At 35.2% G+C, this 20,487-nt stretch overlaps 2 protein-coding genes across 3 annotated transcripts; both read left to right on the plus strand.

Moving 5' to 3' along the window:
• Nucleotides 1–3,543: 3,543 nt before the first annotated feature.
• Nucleotides 3,544–10,553, plus strand: LOC115997142 (cellulose synthase A catalytic subunit 3 [UDP-forming]). Of its 2 annotated transcripts, none has more exons than XM_031236649.1 (15): nt 3,544–3,692; nt 3,986–4,134; nt 4,323–4,518; nt 4,886–5,106; nt 5,197–5,305; nt 5,402–5,600; nt 5,815–6,081; nt 6,164–6,509; nt 6,593–6,730; nt 6,921–7,046; nt 7,127–7,339; nt 7,457–7,721; nt 8,187–8,389; nt 8,796–9,146; nt 9,544–10,553. In XM_031236649.1, the coding sequence occupies exons 2-15, from the start codon at nt 4,111–4,113 to the stop codon at nt 10,126–10,128; spliced, it is 3,243 nt and encodes a 1,080-aa protein (XP_031092509.1). In that variant the 5' UTR covers nt 3,544–3,692; nt 3,986–4,110; the 3' UTR covers nt 10,129–10,553. The 2 variants fall into 2 exon arrangements, with proteins under 2 accessions (XP_031092509.1, XP_031092508.1); XM_031236648.1 differs by having other exon boundaries at nt 3,559–3,692; nt 3,991–4,134; nt 9,544–10,128.
• A 4,016-nt stretch (nt 10,554–14,569) lies between these two features.
• On the plus strand, nt 14,570–18,497 carry LOC115996672 (zinc finger CCCH domain-containing protein 30-like). The gene is made up of 2 exons (XM_031236023.1): nt 14,570–15,018; nt 15,972–18,497. Exon 2 carries the CDS (start codon nt 15,983–15,985, stop codon nt 18,170–18,172), a length of 2,190 nt encoding a protein of 729 aa, XP_031091883.1. The 5' UTR covers nt 14,570–15,018; nt 15,972–15,982; the 3' UTR covers nt 18,173–18,497.
• The last annotated feature ends 1,990 nt before the right edge of the window (nt 18,498–20,487 follow it).

A 20,487-nucleotide genomic window follows, 5' to 3' on the forward strand; every position in this document is an offset into this window, starting at 1 on the left:
ATCATAATTGTAATGTTAATTATTAATTATTAATATAAAATAATAATATTGATGGTAATTGTTATTGTTATTAATAAATCGTAATTATAATAAATTGTTATTGGTCAAATCGTAATGGTAATTATTAATTATTAATATAAAATAATATTATTGATGGTAATTGTTATTGTTATTAGTAATTACCAATTATTATTATTATTATTATTATTATTATTATTATTATTATTATTATTATTAGGCTAGAAATAGAAATTATGATAGAATTATGATTGGTAATTGATAATTGGTAATAAATAACTGTAATGGTAAACAAATAGGTATTGGAATATAATATATATGGAATTCAAATATGTATGGAAATATAATGGAGGTTTTCCATTCATATATAATAACTATGTCTCTCTCTCTTTATAGCTATAAATACAAGAAGAAACCCAGTCAATCACCACCACCAGTTTTCATCTCTCTTAGTTCTGTTGTTTTTTGTTTGTGAAAGCATTAATGTACATAGGAAGAACCACACCATTCTCCATGGAAGTGTGACATATTTACTGTTTTTTTTAATGTTCTTATCTTTTTATTTTATTTATTTTTTTTGGTTACCTTCATTGCAGGTTCTTATATTATGCAATCACAAGCACTGGGGGTTAATTGTTGGTAGCTTCAATTGCTGAAAGGTAAGCTAATTTGTCAAATAACTACAACTTTTATTCTCAGTATTAACAATTCTTTTTTTTTTAATTGATTTTTTAACTATTCTTTTATATTTGAAATCGTATATTTCTAGCTCTCTTGATTCTTTAATTACAAATGCAGATATTTGGAGCCTAATAAGCAATGTGATGTAAATGATAGTGGATCTGTTTAGAGATGTGAAAGTTGAGAAGTATTTAAAATATTTTCATGTTGAAATCCTAGACATTTATGTTTTTGGGCATTAAAATTTTCAAATTTTAAATTTGTGTGATTTATTTTAATCTTAACATTTAATGATTTTACATTACTTTGAATATGCAGTTGTTTTATTCGTTTATTCATACCATGTTGAGAGGTGAAATTATAAATAAAAAAAGAATATTAAAAAAATAATTAACTGAAAATTAAACGTCACGGAATTTAGGCCATTTGAATAAGTAAATTAATATTAATATTTGATTGAAAATTAAACGAAAAAGAAAATGAATTTATTTTGATAATTAAATCATTATAATTATATCAATCATATTAATATTTATGAATGAAAAAGAAAATGAATATATTAATATTTCATTGGAAATATAATTGGCAATTATATTTCTATAATTATATTACTTATTAATTATATGGAAATGAATATTAAAATTTTTTTATGAATGAAAAAGGAAATAAATATTACACACGGGAATATGTTATTAATATTATGTTACTAATGTTACTAATTGGCATAGAAATCAGGCCAACTGAAAAAGGAGATTAATAATAAAAATTCACTGTAAATATAACATAGCTTCCCCTATGCAAAAATTAGTAACCACCAAATGAAATATTAGGAAAAAATTATGAAGGAAAAAGAAAATGGAAATGAATATTTAATTTTTTATGAAGAAAAAAAGGAAATAAATATATTCAATTTCACTGGAAATATAATCGACAATTATATTATAATTAGAATTATATTAATTATTTAGAAGGAAAAACAAAATGAATTTATTAATATTTCACTGAAAATATATTCAACAGGAAATTAATATGGAAATTAATGTTAAATTTTATGGGAAAAGGAAATAAATATTACACGAGAATCTGTTATTAATATTTTCTTACTAATTGGCAAGGAATCAGGCCAATTAATTGGCAATTATCCGAAAAAATAAAGCAATATTAATTCTTTTGATGAAGGAAAAATGAAATGAATATATTAATATTTCACTGGAAATATAACACAACTTTTCCCTACGAAAAAATTAGTAACCATCGAATGAATGATTAGGAAAAAATTATGAAGGAAAAAGAAAATTAAAATAATATTAATTCTTTTTATGAAGGAAAAGGGAAATGAACATTCAAAAGGAAATGAAATATTAGGAGAAACGAAATGAACATAGTAATTGACTAATAATTATTATGGTAATTAAGCTAAATATTGGTCGTTGAATTTATTTTTATACTCGGTATTAATTAAAGTTAAATTATTTCTCATTTTTCCATATTTATTTTTGTAATAATATAATTACTTAAGTTATATAAATATCGATCTTTTATAGATAATTATAAACAAACAAGTCATATATTATTCAATTAATTGAGTGATACTTTTGCACTAATCTTATAATCAAATAAATGTACATGTTCAATATTAAATTTTTTAAAATAATTTTTCTTTAATTTTATTATCTAAATAAATAATACAAAAATTTATCTGTGAATCGCACGGGTAATTGGATAATTATTTGCTATAATTCAAGCAAAGAAAACATTAGAAAACATTCCAACCAATTTGATCAATTTCGCTATATACTATTCGATGCTATAATTTATATAATTGTATATTGATCCAAATATTCTTAAAATATTATAACAAATTCATTTCGTGCAACGCACGGACGAAAATGCTAGTAAATTGTAATAGAAAAAATGTCAATTTATCTAATATGTCACTGTTAGTTTGTTACGTGATAAATTTTGTCCTAATTACTTTTATTAGAATGTTAATCATTTTAGACAAATCTTACTCAATTTAATTCAAATATTAAATACAATGCTTTTTTGATCAAAATAGAGCAATCTAACTCGCAATATATCACCTATACAATATAACTTTCTTTGTTATTTTGCTTTTCATGTATTAAAACTAAATTTTTATAATATTATACACAATAATACTCTATATTCATAAAAATTTGTATGTTTTATCATTATCCCTTCTCGTATCATAAAAGTTTATTATAATTTTAATTATCATTTTATTCATATATCTCAATTAGTGTCTCACTATTGTTACTGTCAATTGCGCTTAATTCAGTCATTATCGCTACCGTTAAAAGTTGTAACACCTAAAAAAAAAAATCATTACCGAAAAAATAAAATAAATCAGAAATCAAACAAACCAATAGTTATACCGTAATGGAGCCATTACAATTTACATACTGATTGTTCACAATTTAAATTGTAAATATTTAATATGTAAATTGTGAACATTTAGTTGTGAACGTTCAATATATATTTTTTTTAAAATAAAAACGTTCAATATATAAATTATGTATTTTAAATTCGGATCTACCTTGTAAGGTGGACCTAAGTCCACAAAATAATTTGCCCAAACAAACATTCCCTTTTTTTTTTTTTTTTTGGCTCTCTCTAAAGTCCAAATGATGAGAGGCAACGGCTGTCGGTGGAGCAATTACAGTGCAAGCAATTCCGCTGGGTACGAATTAAATATTAAGAATTCAGATGGGCCTTTATAGCGTTATATACTAATCTTGTCTATTCTGCGAACCATGAGGTGAGAAGGGTATTTATGTAAATGGCTCATTTATAATTATCTATCTCCAGCTAAGCGTACCACTTTCTATTTATATTTATGAAAGAGAGAGAGCGCGGAAGGCTACTGATTGACAGTTATCTCACTGGTGGCTTCTTGCTGGAGTTGCCATCTGTTCTGCATCGCGATCGATCTTCTCTCTCGGGAGGGATTTCGGCCGACATCTGTTTAGGTGAGTTGATCTGTCGAGAATCAATCAGATATTGAGGTGATCGCTTCGATTGCTTGTTCAGTGAAATCATCAATGTATAATGTTTGCTGAATTTTAACTTTTGTAATCGTGAAGCTGGTGAAATTTTTTATGAGAGACTCTGGATTTTACTTGAACATAGTTTTTTTTGATAGATTGAGCTGGATTTGAGTAGTTGACTAGCTGTTTACTTTAGATTATTATTTTTTTCCTTCAATTTTATCGATGAGAATGCGTCGGTGCTAGATCTGATCTTTGAATTGGATTCATTTCAGCGCAGTTACTTTTGCGCGAGAGGAACAGGAGTTATATTGCGTCGGGCATGTCGGCCGGTTGCGCATTTGAGTAAGGCTGTTAAATCTGATCGCAGTGATATTGTTCGCATCAAAGCATAGTGACGATGGATTCTGAAGGAGAAACCAAGGTTCGTACTCTTTGAGGATAGTTGTGTTTCAATGGGATGGACTATTGGTTTACTAATGCGTGTAGCGTTTCTTAGATTGGATCTTCATAGTCTCGAATCAGGCTTATCTGTCTTAGGTTTTTTGCCAAGGATTCATAGTTTTTTTTAATGGATTGGATTTGCTCAAATTGTGATTGTTTGTAATGCAGGGGAAGTCTTTAAAGACCATGGGTGGTCAGGTCTGCCAGATTTGTGGTGATAGTGTTGGCACAGCTGTGGATGGTGAGCCATTTGTTGCATGTGATGTCTGCTCCTTTCCGGTTTGCAGGCCATGCTATGAATATGAAAGAAAGGATGGGAATCAGTCTTGTCCCCAATGCAAAACCAGATACAAGAGGCACAAAGGTAAATCTGCTTGATCCCATTGGATTTATTCAAATACTCGCAACTGAATTGCACAACTAGACTGTGCAATGTGTCATTTGGTGCATACAAATGCCTTCTGATAATGTCATCCTTCCTCAACCAAGAAGCCAAATACTTGTGAATTTTTAATTATAGAATTTTCAGCAATTATACTATCAGAAAATTCTAAGTGACTCAAACAAATGTGATCTGCTTTCTAGTTGTGTTCTTTACTGGTCAACAGTCAACTAATCATTGTGTACTATGCAGTGATCTGCTTAAGGTTTATTTATTAGTTCTTGAGGAGATAAAGGCTTAAACTCGTCCTTTAGGTGTGGCTTATCATTCATGCTGTTGCTTCTTACAGGAAGTCCTGCAATCCATGGTGAAGGGGGGGACGATGGTGATGCTGATGATGGTGCCAGCGATCTTCATTACTCTTCTCAAAATCATAATGAGAAGCTTAAGATTTCAGAGCGTATGTTGAGCTGGCACATGACCTATGGCCGTGGTGAAGACAATGAAGCTCCCAAGTATGACAAAGAGGTGTCCCACAACCACATCCCTTTGCTCACGAATGGCACAGATGTATGATTACTGTCTTCTTTGTTTTTAAAATTTCTGCTTTTATGTAAGATGCAGCATACAAAGTCTTAATGTATTTATGTATTGCCTTAGGTTTCTGGAGAACTGTCAGCAGCATCACCTGAACGATTTTCCATGGCATCTCCTGGTCTTGGAGGTGGGATGAAACGCATACCTCATTCAACTGATGCAAACCAATCACGTAAGTTTCTTGTACATACTTTGCCTTGAATATACAGGCAATATAATGCATTTTCATTTGCAATGGAATTTTGGGGTTATACTTTTCCTTGTGCAGCCAATATCAGGGTTGTGGATCCAACAAGGGAATTCGGATCTCCTGGACTGGGTAATGTTGCTTGGAAAGAAAGAGTTGATGGCTGGAAGATGAAACAAGACAAGAATGCTGTCCCTCTGACTACTAGCCGTCCTCCTTCTGAAAGAGGAGGTGGAGATATTGATACTGTTACAGATATTCTTGTTGATGATTCTTTGCTGTGAGTTCTTTTCTATACTTAAGTTTTATGATTTTTTATCCTCTCCTAGTAGTTATTGGCTTTGATTTCTTTGCAGCCATTAATACCTGTATTCCAGGAGCATTTCAGTCTTTACTTGGCTTAACTCTTACAGTCTGTTCAATGCACTATATTAAGTGCTTTAACATTCTTAGGTAGATAGCCTTATGATCTGCAAAATTTTTTTATGGCACAGGAATGATGAAGCTCGTCAGCCTCTTTCGAGGAAAGTTTCCATTCCATCATCCAGGATAAATCCATATAGGATGGTTATTGTCCTGCGGCTTGTTATTTTGTGCATTTTCCTGCACTATCGAATTACAAATCCAGTACCCAATGCCTTTGCTCTCTGGTTGCTATCTGTGATTTGTGAGATTTGGTTTGCAATATCCTGGATTCTGGATCAGTTCCCTAAGTGGCTGCCTGTAAATCGTGAAACATATCTTGATAGGCTTGCTCTTAGGTAAGGGATTATTCTCTTTTCCAATTTCTTAAATAATTTTTTAGCTTGGTTTTAAAGTCTAAATCAAAATGATGCATAACAGATATGATAGAGAAGGAGAGCCATCACAGTTAGCTGCTGTTGATATATTTGTCAGTACTGTTGATCCTCTAAAGGAGCCACCTCTTGTTACAGCAAACACTGTCCTATCAATTCTTGCAGTTGATTATCCTGTTGATAAGGTCTCTTGCTATGTGTCTGATGATGGTGCTGCAATGCTGACTTTTGAAGCTCTATCAGAAACAGCTGAGTTTGCCAGGAAATGGGTTCCTTTCTGTAAGAAATTCAATATTGAGCCAAGAGCTCCTGAGTGGTACTTTTGTCAGAAGATTGACTACTTGAAGGACAAAGTTCAGCCATCCTTTGTGAAAGATCGTAGGGCTATGAAGGTATTTTTTCCTTTTACCCATTACTTTTGTTGTTTTGCCATTAGTTCATGCCTTTTATGCTTCTTTGCACACTTCTCCTTCAGAGAGAATATGAAGAATTCAAGATACGTGTCAATGCACTTGTTGCTAAGGCTCAAAAAGTCCCTGAAGAAGGATGGATCATGCAAGATGGTACTCCATGGCCTGGAAATAACACCAGGGATCATCCAGGAATGATTCAGGTAATTTATAGTTCCATACTTTTAGATATGATATTTGAAACATTATACAAAAGAATTTTGAATGCAAATAATTCCTGACAGTTTACAGTAATGATACTTGTAATGTTGCCTTTCTCTTCTGGCATTTTTATATTTTCTCCTTTGTAGTACACCTTCTTTCAGAGCTAAACATATTAACTATTTCATTCAGGTTTTCTTGGGTCAAAGTGGAGGGCTTGATACTGATGGTAATGAGCTGCCTCGGTTAGTCTATGTTTCTCGTGAGAAGCGTCCAGGCTTTCAACATCACAAGAAAGCTGGTGCTATGAATGCACTTGTGAGTGGTTTAATTTTGAAGTGGTTGCTATAATTGTATCTATGTGTGCTGTATACTTATGTTCTGGAACTCTCTACTAGGTTCGCGTATCAGCAGTTCTTACAAATGGACCATTCTTATTGAATCTTGATTGTGATCACTACATAAACAACAGCAAGGCGTTGCGAGAAGCAATGTGCTTTATGATGGATCCTAATCTTGGAAAATATGTCTGCTATGTTCAATTTCCACAGAGATTTGATGGTATTGATAGGAATGATCGATATGCCAATCGTAACACTGTTTTCTTCGATGTACGTCTTTTTCCTCAATTATAGTTATTATGTAATGTACATATCTTCATATTACATGGCTTTATAGTATCTTCTGTCGGTATTGAATATGAACTTATCATCCCTCTATTGAAACAGATAAATTTGAGAGGTTTGGATGGACTTCAAGGACCTGTGTATGTGGGTACTGGATGTGTCTTCAACAGAACAGCATTATATGGTTATGAACCTCCTATCAAGCCTAAGAAAAAGAAAACTGGGTTTTTGGCTTCCTGCTGTGGTGGGTCGAGAAAGAGTAGTTCTAAGTCAAGTAAGAAGGGTTCAGACAAGAAAAAATCTAGCAAGCATGTGGATCCCACTGTGCCAATATTCAATTTGGAGGATATTGAGGAAGGAGTTGAAGGTATGTCTATCAGTTTATTATCATTCTTTCTTGGTCATATACTGACATGTGTAAAAGCCAATACTCTTTCTCTTTCCTAGTAATGACTTGAAGTTGTATATATTTAATAGGTACCCTATCATCCCAAAGAAAATCAAGTGTTTTGCCTGCTGCTAGATGTTGCTTTGCTAATTTGTTAGCAGAAGATTTCAAATAATCTTTTAATGCATTGCTAAGTCTTAACTCTTAAGTCATACACTCATACTTGACTTGGGTAGTTAATTACATAAACTCTAGAATAACCAACCACAAATATTATTTGGCTGAAAATGAAATCTACTTTTCCATGCATGTTATACATTTTAAAGTTCTATCCGATTTGGAATATGCGAATGGAAGCTTAAAACAATGTCTAAGCAAACAGCTTCTTTTGAGAGAAATTTCATTGCTGATGTGTGCTAAAGTTTCCTTGTTTCCTCCAAACAGGAGCCGGGTTTGATGATGAAAAATCTCTACTCATGTCTCAAGTGAGCCTTGAGAAAAGGTTTGGGCAATCATCTGTTTTTGTTGCATCCACACTTATGGAGAATGGTGGTGTTCCTCAGTCTGCTACTCCAGAGAATCTTCTCAAAGAGGCAATTCATGTCATCAGTTGTGGATACGAGGATAAAACAGAATGGGGAAGTGAGGTATGCATCTCAAAGTTATTATGTGAGGTTGCCCTTGTTACCCTAGACAAAAAAAAAAAAGAAAAAAAGAAAAAAAAAAAGACTTGTGAGCAGGCTAAGTTGCTTTTTATGTTGAAACACATTAATTCATTTCAAACAACTATGTTCCACTTGCCTTTTCTACATCTGTTACAACTAGGAATGACATTATGGTCTCTCTCTCTCTCTCTCTGTGCCCTGGTGGGGTAGGCAGAAATATTTTGTTGCAAACTGATGATTATGATTTACAAAATTATTGTTGCTTCTATACTATTTTTTTTTAATGTCTTATAAGTATCTTAATCCTTTATTTGTTTACGACTTAATTTGCAGTGTCATGTGATGGGCTAATCCTTTCATGCTCACAATTTCTTTTTTATGTATGCAGATAGGATGGATTTATGGTTCTGTTACAGAAGATATTCTTACAGGGTTCAAAATGCATGCCCGTGGTTGGAGGTCAATTTACTGCATGCCTAAGAGGCCTGCCTTTAAAGGGTCTGCTCCTATTAATCTTTCAGATCGTTTGAACCAAGTGCTTCGATGGGCTTTGGGATCTGTGGAAATTCTTTTCAGTAGACACTGTCCCATATGGTATGGGTATAGTGGAAGGTTGAAGTGGCTCGAGAGATTGTCATATGTTAACACTACCATTTATCCAGTCACGGCCATTCCTCTTCTTATTTATTGTACACTTCCAGCTGTCTGTCTACTTACTGGGAAGTTTATCATTCCACAGGTTCGTAGTCTTATATCTATTATCAACATTTATATACTTTGTGACATGACTGGTCTCTTTTTATGAGTAAAATTTTGCATCCTTCAAAAATTTCTAATCAACATTGGAGTTAGGTTAGGATTTAATGATGTGCTTCAGGTTGGTTGATGAGTGATTACTATCAATTCCCAACACTTGAAAGTTAATCTTGAATTGTGAATCATGATGCATATTAGGATTACATATGGTGATGTTTTCTGTGTTCTGAAAAATCATTCTAATGTGTTCTGCATAGTCATTTCAATGGTGATAGTAAATGACATTAATGGTCAGTATGCATTTGCAACTCAGACCACAAGCTTCTTGGAAGCAGATATACTATAACTCACTGATGAAATCTCAACTCTTTCTGTTGCAGATTAGTAATCTTGCTAGCATCTGGTTTATCTCTCTCTTTCTTTCCATCTTTGCAACTGGTATACTTGAGATGAGGTGGAGTGGTGTTGGGATCGATGAATGGTGGAGGAATGAACAGTTTTGGGTTATTGGTGGTGTTTCGGCTCACTTATTTGCTGTCTTCCAAGGTTTGCTTAAAGTGCTTGCTGGAATTGACACCAACTTCACTGTTACATCTAAGGCGTCAGACGAAGACGGGGACTTTGCAGAACTCTACTTGTTCAAATGGACTACTCTTTTGATACCTCCTACAACACTCCTCATCATAAATCTGGTGGGTGTTGTTGCTGGAATCTCATATGCCGTCAACAGTGGTTACCAGTCATGGGGTCCTCTCTTCGGAAAACTATTCTTCGCCTTCTGGGTGATTATTCATCTCTACCCTTTCCTCAAAGGTCTCATGGGGCGCCAGAACCGTACACCCACTATTGTCGTTGTGTGGTCTATTCTTCTTGCCTCCATTTTCTCTTTGTTATGGGTGAGGATCGATCCGTTCACTACCAGGGTTACAGGCCCAGACGTTCAGGAGTGTGGTATTAATTGCTAGGTTAACAACACGATTCAACGATGAGAAGCTGGAGGGCTGTCAAATGCAGTTCAATCTGGATAAGTCAGAGAGTAACGGAGGTCAGTTTAATTCGCAGGCAGTTTTCTCCCCCATCTGGCTATTCTACCTGTTTTGTTTATGTGAAATTTGGTTGTGAAGAATTAGAAATGTGAAATATTTTCTTGTTTCAATACCACACAAAACTTCCACTCCCCTCCCCTCTAGCTTGTATACTCAGAAAGAGAGTGCTACATTTACATATTTATTCCAATTATATATAGGGTGGAAATGCTGGGAGCTTGTATAATGCACCTATTCATTTAATTTTATGGCTTTATGCCTCAGTGTATCAATGTATTCATTTACAATCATCCCCTTGAAAGGCTTGAATTCAGTTATGTTAATATAAGTAGTTGTGTTGATCATGTCATCTGTCAGACAAACACCCTATACACATGCACCAGGGTCCACAGTGCCCTGTGAACCTTGGTCCATGGTATAAGGATTGTTGTGCCTTTGTCCATGTTTCACAACAACTCATTCAAGCTACTGCTCTACTAGTCTACTATGTATTTGTAGTTTAATAGAATCACAAGTGCTCAAGTCCGCTAATGCTGGCTGAATATTGGATAAATGTGGACAAATCATAGCTCAACTATTTGATCAATCTCATAAGAATCAAAAAGTTTTGCTTCATTAGAAGAGACACGATGCATGATTTGATTCTTATCTAATCCAAGGAGATGAAATTGACTATGTTTAAGATGTGACATAAGACTCCAAGGACCATGGTAGGGGCAGTCGGGTGCCATCGAAAGTCTGGATATTGCTCAATTGAGTTGGTCAATACACAAAAAAAAAAACAAAAAAACAATAAACAAATAAACTAGTGCAAGGTCCGATTCGTATTAGGAAATGTATGGAATTTTCCCTATGCCCGTTGTAGTTATTAGTGTAAGATTTTGAAATAAGTTTGTGTAAAGTCATCAAAATTGAAGTGAATTTCTTTTTGAACTAATAATATTGGATGAATGTGAAGACCTAAACCTGCTACAACAACATTAACTACAACCTACAATTATACTTGATGCCACCAATAATGTAACGTTGTTGGTTTGGCTCCCATTTGGGGAGCTTGCTAATGTATAGATTTGTAATCTATTTCAATGTCGTGCCATTCCATGGGATGTCTTGAAATATTGCAACTTATCACCATACACAATTTGATGGAAGACACACCTCTTGTTTGGTACCCTTATCGCTTAGATAACTCTAAGGTAGGTTAGCTGCCTTAGTCAAACACGTACCCTACATCCATCACTCCATGCATATATACTCAATTTCCACCTAATTACCTGTTTTTTTTTCCCTTCTGCCCATACTTTCATGTTATTAAGCATACAGCTCTGACTCTCTGAGCAAGACAAAATTATACAATACCAATTGACAATCGTGTTAATCATACACAGTGAAATTATATATATTATTCTGTATATAAGACTGTATTGAGTATTATTAGAACTTTTCAATAATATTTATGATGGTAATAATGTTGCCGGAGAGTATTGCGTGTAAGTATTAACAAGTGAACAAGTGATTGTATTGCTATGGTTATGTGTACAAGAATTAGAGCGTGTCTCTCCTTATTGTATGTTACATATGGTCAACCTTTATACTAGTGATAACAGTTACAATATTAATAGGCACAATGACCTCCAAATAAGTGCAACAGCTCTCCTCACTAAATGTTGTGGTTCCGTAGTAACTGATGTGTGCTCCCATTTCTTTACGGGTCGGTGTTTTAATAAGTGCACTGTGCTCTACCTTAAGTACACCGTTCCACATGCATTGCTTGGCCGTTAGGAGTCTCTAATGACATTATTGGTATACTGTACGTTGACATTTTAATTGACGAGTTTAAAGGAAAAATCTCTTATTTTCATTTTCCCTCTGGTCTTTACTATTATCTTTTATAAAAAGAAAAGAAAATAAAAGAAGAAGAAGAAGAAGAAGAATAAACTATATTTAGCTAAGTCATGCAGTTTGTAAAGAACATAAGATACTACATGTTAGAGTTAAGAAGCTATTATTATTATTAATTAATGTAAGACCCATGAAACAGTGAGTTTTAGATTATAGGACTAGTCGACAATTAAGACATTGAATGCTATGCTGGGACAATGAGTTTAGTTGTTGAATATCATTAATTAACTCGAAAAACAAGTTAATGTCGTTTAGTAACGTCTCAATTGCTATGCACAGTGCAAGCATTATTTTATTATTAGAATACAACTACTTGTAATAAATCTTTGTATTAAATAACCAGCTTGGTTGGTGTGAGTAACTGTACACTCTTATCTTGTACTTTAAGAGAGGTCGAGAATTCAAACCCTATTTTGTATGGAAAAATCTTTCCTCACCTGACCAAAAAAATCCTGCTTCTAATACACACCCTTAAAACGTGATTGTTAGTTTCTCTTATCACTCAAAAAATAAAATACATAACCCCCAAGTCCCAACAAATAAATTAATAGATAGAAACTAGAAAAGAGGAAGATGGATTCATGGTGTTTGAACTTATTGTATCCTTCCAACAGAAGAAAAGATGATGTGCCCAACATATAATATTTATTTGCATTAAGTAAGAGCACATGCATAGTTATAACTAATTGATGATCTGTCTTAGATATGTGTTAAATTGATTATGAATATCAGTAGTAATACCTAAGCTACCTACTAGAGTACTATGTACTATAATGGTTCATTAGTACTATGTACTATAACGATTTATTACCAAAGTACGCCCTTAATTCAGTTACACTTGGTACAACTTTTAATTGAAGATGTGACAGTGTTTCACTTCTCTAAACGTTAGAAAAAGATTGTTTGCTAGTCATTTGTTTGGGACGGTGCGTTTGACCTAACCCTTTCTAATGTGTCAAAGAAAATAATAATCTCTAAGAATTCAAAAATTAATTTAAAGGTTATTCTATTACAAAAATATCAATTTCAAAATATAACGTTGGAACTACCTAAACATTCAATAAATTCATAACCCTTTTTGCATCATTGCCTTGCACATTTGGTTAAGGACAAAATTGATGTGAATTGTACTACTACCATATATTATCCATACAACAATTGTAGGACCAAACTCAATAAATACTTCAAGTGGTAATACAAATTGACAAACCAACTAAAAGTAGGCATGGAATTTGGCTTTTGAGAATGATATTACAATCCATTTCTTTCCATGTATTGTATTAGTATTTGTATATCATAAGTCGATCATTAGTTTAGGGTATTAAGCAATCTTAAATTTTGGTGCTTACAATTTAGTGAGATTAGAAGCAGTTAAGTAAAAGAGCTTAATAAAAAAGTTTTATTACGTATGTGATAAAAGTAACAAAAAAGTTGTCATAAAGTTTCATTGTCCATTCATTGTTGAATTTAGCTTGCTCAGCCTCGCGGGATCGTAACCCTTTGCCTCAACCATTGTTGCACGTGTGTCGCACAGGACATTAGAAACATGATGAATTGACGTCATTCTCACCTCCTTGTGACTTATCATCAACAATTTGTTGATAATTATTACAACCGTTAAATGCTTCATACTTAATTTTTAAAAACTAGCTACTAAAGGACGTACATGAGTTATTATTTTTTTGTGTAAATTTTTTAGCGGTAAATTTTGTAGTGAGTTTTCTTTATGGTTAGAGCATCCCCAGTAGTAGTTTTTAGGTGTTTTTTATGGGACCAAGCATGATGTGAAAAGAGAGAGAAATTTGAGATCTCTTGTCTCCCTACAATAGCTCGTTTTTTGGAGGGTATGCGTGGAGATAAAAAAGGAAAAAACATTCTTTTGTCTCGTATGTTGAGTGCAAAATGCCGCCCTCAAAGTGCGTAAAATTAAAAATTAAAATTAAACATCTTCATTTTTGGCGCGCCCAGTCGGGCACATAAATTTTTAATTTTTTTAAAAAAAATTTTGACACAATTTCTTTTTCTCCCTCCTACATAGTCTCAAAATTGCAAAAAGTTAAATATAGATAGCAATGAGAATTAAGTTATACTACATAGACTCTCTAAATTTTACTTAGTGATGTGATGGACAGAGATAAATTACTTTTTTTTATATGCATCCTAATACAAGTGTCTATATCAAAAAATTTTGTGTGAGAATAAAAGTTAAGAGTGGAAAAGGAGAGTAATATACTAATTTTTCATAAAAATTACTGCTTGGTGGGCCCCTGCCTTTCTATATTCCAATCCATTTCATCCCCGTCAGTTCTCCGTCCCGTTAGCCCGCCATCCCTTCACTCCCCCAACCCGTTACGCCGTTACCGCTCCATTTCACGTTATGCATTTGCATTTCCATTTACATTTCACTCGCATTTGCATTTTCCACTCAAATGAACGCTCACTCTCAACGCTCTGTCTCTCTCTCACAGCATGCCTGCCTTTCACTTTCTCTAGATCTTTCCCTCTCGCTATATTTTCTCTCTCTACATATACATACACATCCGCATTGTATATATAGAGAGTATTTATATATATAAATATATATATATATCCGCATATATTTGAGGCATTTTGAGCTACACTAGACTAGACTAGAATTTATTTATACTTTTTTTTTAATGGTAGATATATAATTTTTTTTTTAATTTTTATTTTTCGTTTGCTCAATCGTTGTCGGAGTTAGAGTGAGTGAGCAACCATGGAGATGATCCACTTAGGAAGCGAAGCTCCGATTGGCTCCGGTCGCTTTTCTCTCTCTACCTCTGCATACATATCTACCGCCGGAGGCCGATGAAATGAGAACGGAAAACCAACTGATTTCTCCGGTCTGTCTCCGTGGATCTATGAAAAGATGCGCCTTGATGATTGGTAAGCTCGAGCTTGAATCCTTTTCATCGCGTCCTTCTTTGATCTGTTGTTGATTAGCTCTTGGCTCACTTAGCTCCCAAGTTGACTTCGATTGACTAGATTTTAGTTTTTTTTAAAAAAAAAAAAAAATATTTTTACTTGTAAGAAATCTGTGAGTTTTACTGAGAAATGTGAACGTTTGTGATGATTGCTGTGTGTGTAACGTCAAAGTATGGATTTTGTGGCTCAGCTTTATTCCGGATTTAATCTTTGGAAATACGTGCTGCGAATCGTGGGGAAAATGACACTGCTTTGGAATATATGTTGAGAGTATGAGATGCTATTCTTGTTATTATTGTCTTATCTTTTAAAAGATTTCTTCTTCTTTTGTAACAGCTTATTCTTCAGTTAGTGGTGTGTTGACATAAATCTTGTTTGTTGGATGTCTGAGAGAGAGCTCTAGTGGGGAATCAATCTTTAGCGGAATTTATGACTGATAATGAAATCGATATGATTTTTTTAATTGTGGGTTGGGGGAATCGCCGGTTTGTCTGCTTGCTTTTTGTTTTTCCTTGATAAATATATAAAGCCGGGGGTGGGTTGTTGGGGATGGCATTGATATATGTTGAAGACTTTTGTGTAGTTGTTGACTTTTAGAAGAGGAGACATTTTCTAATGTATGTATGCTGTTCATCCTTTATATTAACTTACCCTCCTTTACTTGTTTTCTTTGATTCATCAATCATGTGTTTAGTGTTTAACTAATCTTGTAGTTTTGTTCTTCAAACTCTTTTTGGCTTGATCTGTTTGAGAAACTTTTAAGTAACTAGTCCATGATGTTGGGGGTTTTGATGAAAATTTACTCATCATCGGAAAAGAAGCAGGAGATGTGTGATTCTGGAGATCTAGTTCTTGGATTGGTTTTGTTTTATTGTGTTCAAGAAGTTTATTAGAGATGATTAATTGACTTGCAGTTTACTGAAGCATGTCCGGTGGCCTGGAGCAATCCAAGTATAGTTTGTCTACGAATTGGTCTAACTCTGATAATATGAAGGACATGAGCAAGCTGAGTGTTGAGACTGATGATTCTTTTTCGAGTTTGCTTGAACTTGCTGCCAACAATGATTTGGATGCTTTTAAGCGATCTGTTGAGCGTGATGGCTCTGCAGTTGATGAGGTTGGGATTTGGTTGGTGCGGAAGAAAGGTGCAAAGCAGATTGTTAAGGAGGAAAGGAGTCCGTTGATGGTTGCTGCCATGTATGGTAGTATTGATGTCTTGAAGTTTCTTATCTCTCTTCCTGAGGTTGATGTTAATAGAGTTTGTGGCCCTGACAAGTGCACAGCTCTTCACTGTGCTACATCGGGTGGGTCTGTTCATGCTGTCGAAGTGGTCAAATTGCTACTTTCTGCTGGGGCTGATCCCAATATCGAGGATGCTAATGATCAGCGGCCAGCTGATGTAATTGTTGTTCCTCCCAAGTTTCCAGGTGCTAGAGCTTCTCTTGAAGAACTGCTTTTGAACAATATTTCTGATGGATCGGTTGGCGAATGCAATTTACGGGTGCATGTCACTACTTCAAATGGTTCCTCACCTGATCTATCTTCGTCACCATGTTCACCATCAGAGTCTGCATCTTATCCTCTAACATCGAAGTTCGGTGATGTTCCTGCAAATTCTGTGCAAGAGAAGAAGGAATACTCGATTGATCCATCTCTTCCTGACATCAAGAACAGCATTTATTCCACTGATGAGTTCCGGATGTTCTCCTTCAAAGTGAGGCCTTGTTCTAGGGCCTATTCTCATGACTGGACCGAGTGCCCTTTTGTGCACCCAGGAGAGAATGCCCGCAGAAGAGATCCTAGGAAATACCATTATAGCTGTGTGCCATGTCCTGATTTTCGCAAGGGCGCCTGCAGGCGAGGTGATATGTGCGAATACGCTCATGGAGTCTTCGAATGCTGGCTACACCCAGCTCAGTATCGCACACGCTTATGCAAAGAGGGCACCAGCTGTGTAAGGAGAGTTTGCTTCTTTGCCCACATGCCCGAGGAGCTTCGCCCCCTGTATGTTTCAACTGGATCTGCAGTTCCATCTCCTAGGTCCACTGCAGCTACAGCTACTGTCATGGACATGGCTGCAGCACTGAGTCTACTTCCCGGCTCGCCCTCCTCGCACTCTATGATGTCTCCCGCATTTAATCAACCTATGTCTCCGACTGCCAATGGAATGTCTCATTCATCTCCTGCCTGGCCTCAACCAAATATTCCAACTCTGCATCTGCCAGGTAGTAACCTTCAATCGAGTCGCCTGAGGTCTTCCCTCAGCGTGCGGGATATTCCCCCCGAGGACTTGAACATGCTGCGGGATTTTGATGCCCAGCAGCAACTGGTTCTTAACGACATGGCTTGTTTTTCACAGCCACGTCCCGGTTCTGCCTCTTTTAGTCGTTCTGGCTGTACTAACACCCTAACCCCTTCGAACCTTGATGAGTTATTTTCTGCTGAGATAGCCTCCTCTCCTCGCTATTCTGACCAGGCAATGGCTTCTGCTGCTTTCTCACCTTCACATAAATCCGCCATTTTAAGCCAACTACAGCAACAGCAGAGCATGCTTTCCCCAATCAATACCAACATGTTCTCTCCCAAAAATGCTGACCACCCACTACTGCAAGCTTCCTTTGGGGTTTCATCAACAGGAAGGATGTCACCGAGAAGCGTGGAGCCCATCTCCCCAATGAGCGCCCGCCTTTCTGTGTTTGCTCAGCGTGAGAAACAGCATCAGCAGCTACGCAGCCTCAGCTCTCGGGATCTTGGCTCCAACAACAACACCTCTATTGTTGGCTCCCCAGTGAGTAATTCTTGGTCTAAGTGGGGTTCCCCCAGCTCAAGACCTGACTGGTCCTTCAACGGCGATGAACCAAGTCATCTCCGTAGATCATCTTCTTTCGAGCGGCTCAACAACAACAACAGCGAGGAGCCTGATCTGTCATGGGTCCAATCTCTTGTCAAAGAATCACCACCTGAGATGAAAGATAAGTCTGCAGCAGCGCCAGCTCCCGGGGGCGCTGTTCCATCCGGTGAGGGTTTAAAATTCAGTACTCAGACTGATTCCATTGATCAATCTGTTATAGGTACTTGGCTTGAGCAGATGCAACTCGATCAACCCGTAGTCTAGTGGGAAGAAGAAGAAAGATTCATTTTCACCTTATTCTTAGCGAAGTATGTAGTGTACTACTGTTTTGGAGGTAATTTTTTTGGCCGCCGGTGGAATCAAATGCAGAATCCGGTAAGCTAAGCAGCATTAAGGCAAAATTTCCCAGCAAGTTTTCATTACATTTCATTTGATTATATCATTATTTGTTTAAATACATCTTTAATGTTTTAAATTGTTGTCTGGGCTTGCATCAAACATCCCTAGTCCTGGCATGTTGCCTTATGTATGATGTAAAACTCAAATGAAATTTGTAATATTTATCTGATACATCAGTTTTTTCCCCACATACATTTCTATATTATGTTTCTATGTCCAGTATCTCTATCACTATGAGACTAATTTGAATTCAGCTCAAATTACACTAGTAGAGTATACTGTAGAAATTAGGTAGTATGTGGTAACTCAGCTGAATACAGAGACCTTTGCTTACTGTGCACAAAGAGCTCCTCACTTTGAGAGGTTGCTCTTATATTGTCGTTGGCGAGATTCGATTTCTGGTCTTTCTTTTCATCTTCTTAGGATTAGGTATTATTTGACCTATTATTTGACCTAGATTTATGTACTTAACTTTCTTATTTGTTCTCCCCTCATGTGAAGCAAAAACACACACACAAAAAGTAGGGTAATTTGGTAAGGGTATCTGCACCCTTGAAAAAGCAATATGGGTATTATTTACAGCATAATAATTTTTTAAAAAATTAGCATTCACCAGCTTTGTGATAGCAAGATGTGGGACCCAAGATAGCAACTTCCATTGGAATCTACCAATTGCCATGCAAAGTCGGTGATAAGGAATTGACGTTTAGTACCTTAGCATCGTGTACAATAATAAAAATATTATTAAAAATAGTAATAGTCGGTAGAGAATGGGGCACTTGTGTCGCACACCTAGGTGACAATTATATTACTTGTACACACATAAAGGACAGCTGTCACCTACGAGTACGATATAGGGTGATGATATCTTTGTTATCATTTCGAATGACTGATCATATAATTAAATCATGATGATAATACTGATTTTTTGAATTGAAAAAAATTGAGAAAGTATAAAATAAATACTACATTATAAATAAGTCTCTAAGCTATTTATTATTATTATTTTTATCTCTTGAGAGGAAATCAAACCACTATACAAAATTTTTATATACAAAAAAGGAAAAAAATTAGAAAGGTTCACTATGCTTAAAATATGATAGACATCCTTTTGGAGGAGAAGGAAAATAGCATAATGTTTTCCCATTGGGAGATGATATAAGTGGTGGTTATCCTTCTTCTTCACCTTGCTGAGGTAGCTTTCAATGCCAAATTTCCAGAGGTAGAAGGCAACAATGGTTGTTTGCCACGTCTCCAAACATGGTTGGAAAAAAGTACTCTATATTAATTGCATTCTTTAATGTATATAACTTTGATATATTTTAGCAATACTGACTTTGTTATATTGCTCGTACCATGATCTTTTATTATTTGGGAGAACCACTAGACCACAATGTCAATGACAAATTTGATTTATAAATTAAAAATCATGAATTGTGCTTCAAGCCTCATATACTTGTATAGTTGTATATTAGTATTCATAACAATCTTAAGATTGTTAGCAAAGTAAAATTTATGGATCTATTGTGTTGAATGTAACTGTACTACTAGACAAATTTATATGTGAGACATGATCAAGAAAGTATTGACAAAAATTAAACTCATGATCTTTTAGTATGAGAATCATGTTTCTCGAGATACTTAGAGTTAGAGTTGAGTAGCAAGTGGTTAATGTAAAAAAGATAAGAGAAAGTATAATTTGGTATAAGATATGAGATTTGTGTTTGGCAGCGACAGTGACATGAGAGTTGAGCAAGGGATTCAGGTGGAAGAATCTGGGCCATTGAAACCAATCATCCAGAGGCTGCTATATCTGCCAATGGGGAGAACTTTCCAGTCTCATCCAGACAAGTTCCACATAAAAATCAAGAAACCCCAAAACCTCCCTTTTCTTCCCTTAGCTTTTGTCATCCATATCTATACACAGTGGCAATATAATCAAGAAAATCCACAGCTCTTTCTCCCACCAGTGTTGTTGTCTCTATCTAAGCTAATCATAAGGTTCAGACATGTTGGAGATGTTGTTTGCAGTGGCCATTTCAGTGTTCCCTCTCACACTATATATTCCTCCCTTGAGAAGTTTGAACTCAGTTGTAGAGAGCATGGAGGGGCTTCTGAGAGAAGGGGTATCAGCATTGATAGGATGTTTCCTCTTACCTAGCAGCAGCTAAGTTGTCTTA

Source organism: Ipomoea triloba, chromosome 11 (assembly GCF_003576645.1).
Source record: "Ipomoea triloba cultivar NCNSP0323 chromosome 11, ASM357664v1".
Classification (NCBI taxonomy): Eukaryota; Viridiplantae; Streptophyta; class Magnoliopsida; order Solanales; family Convolvulaceae; genus Ipomoea; species Ipomoea triloba.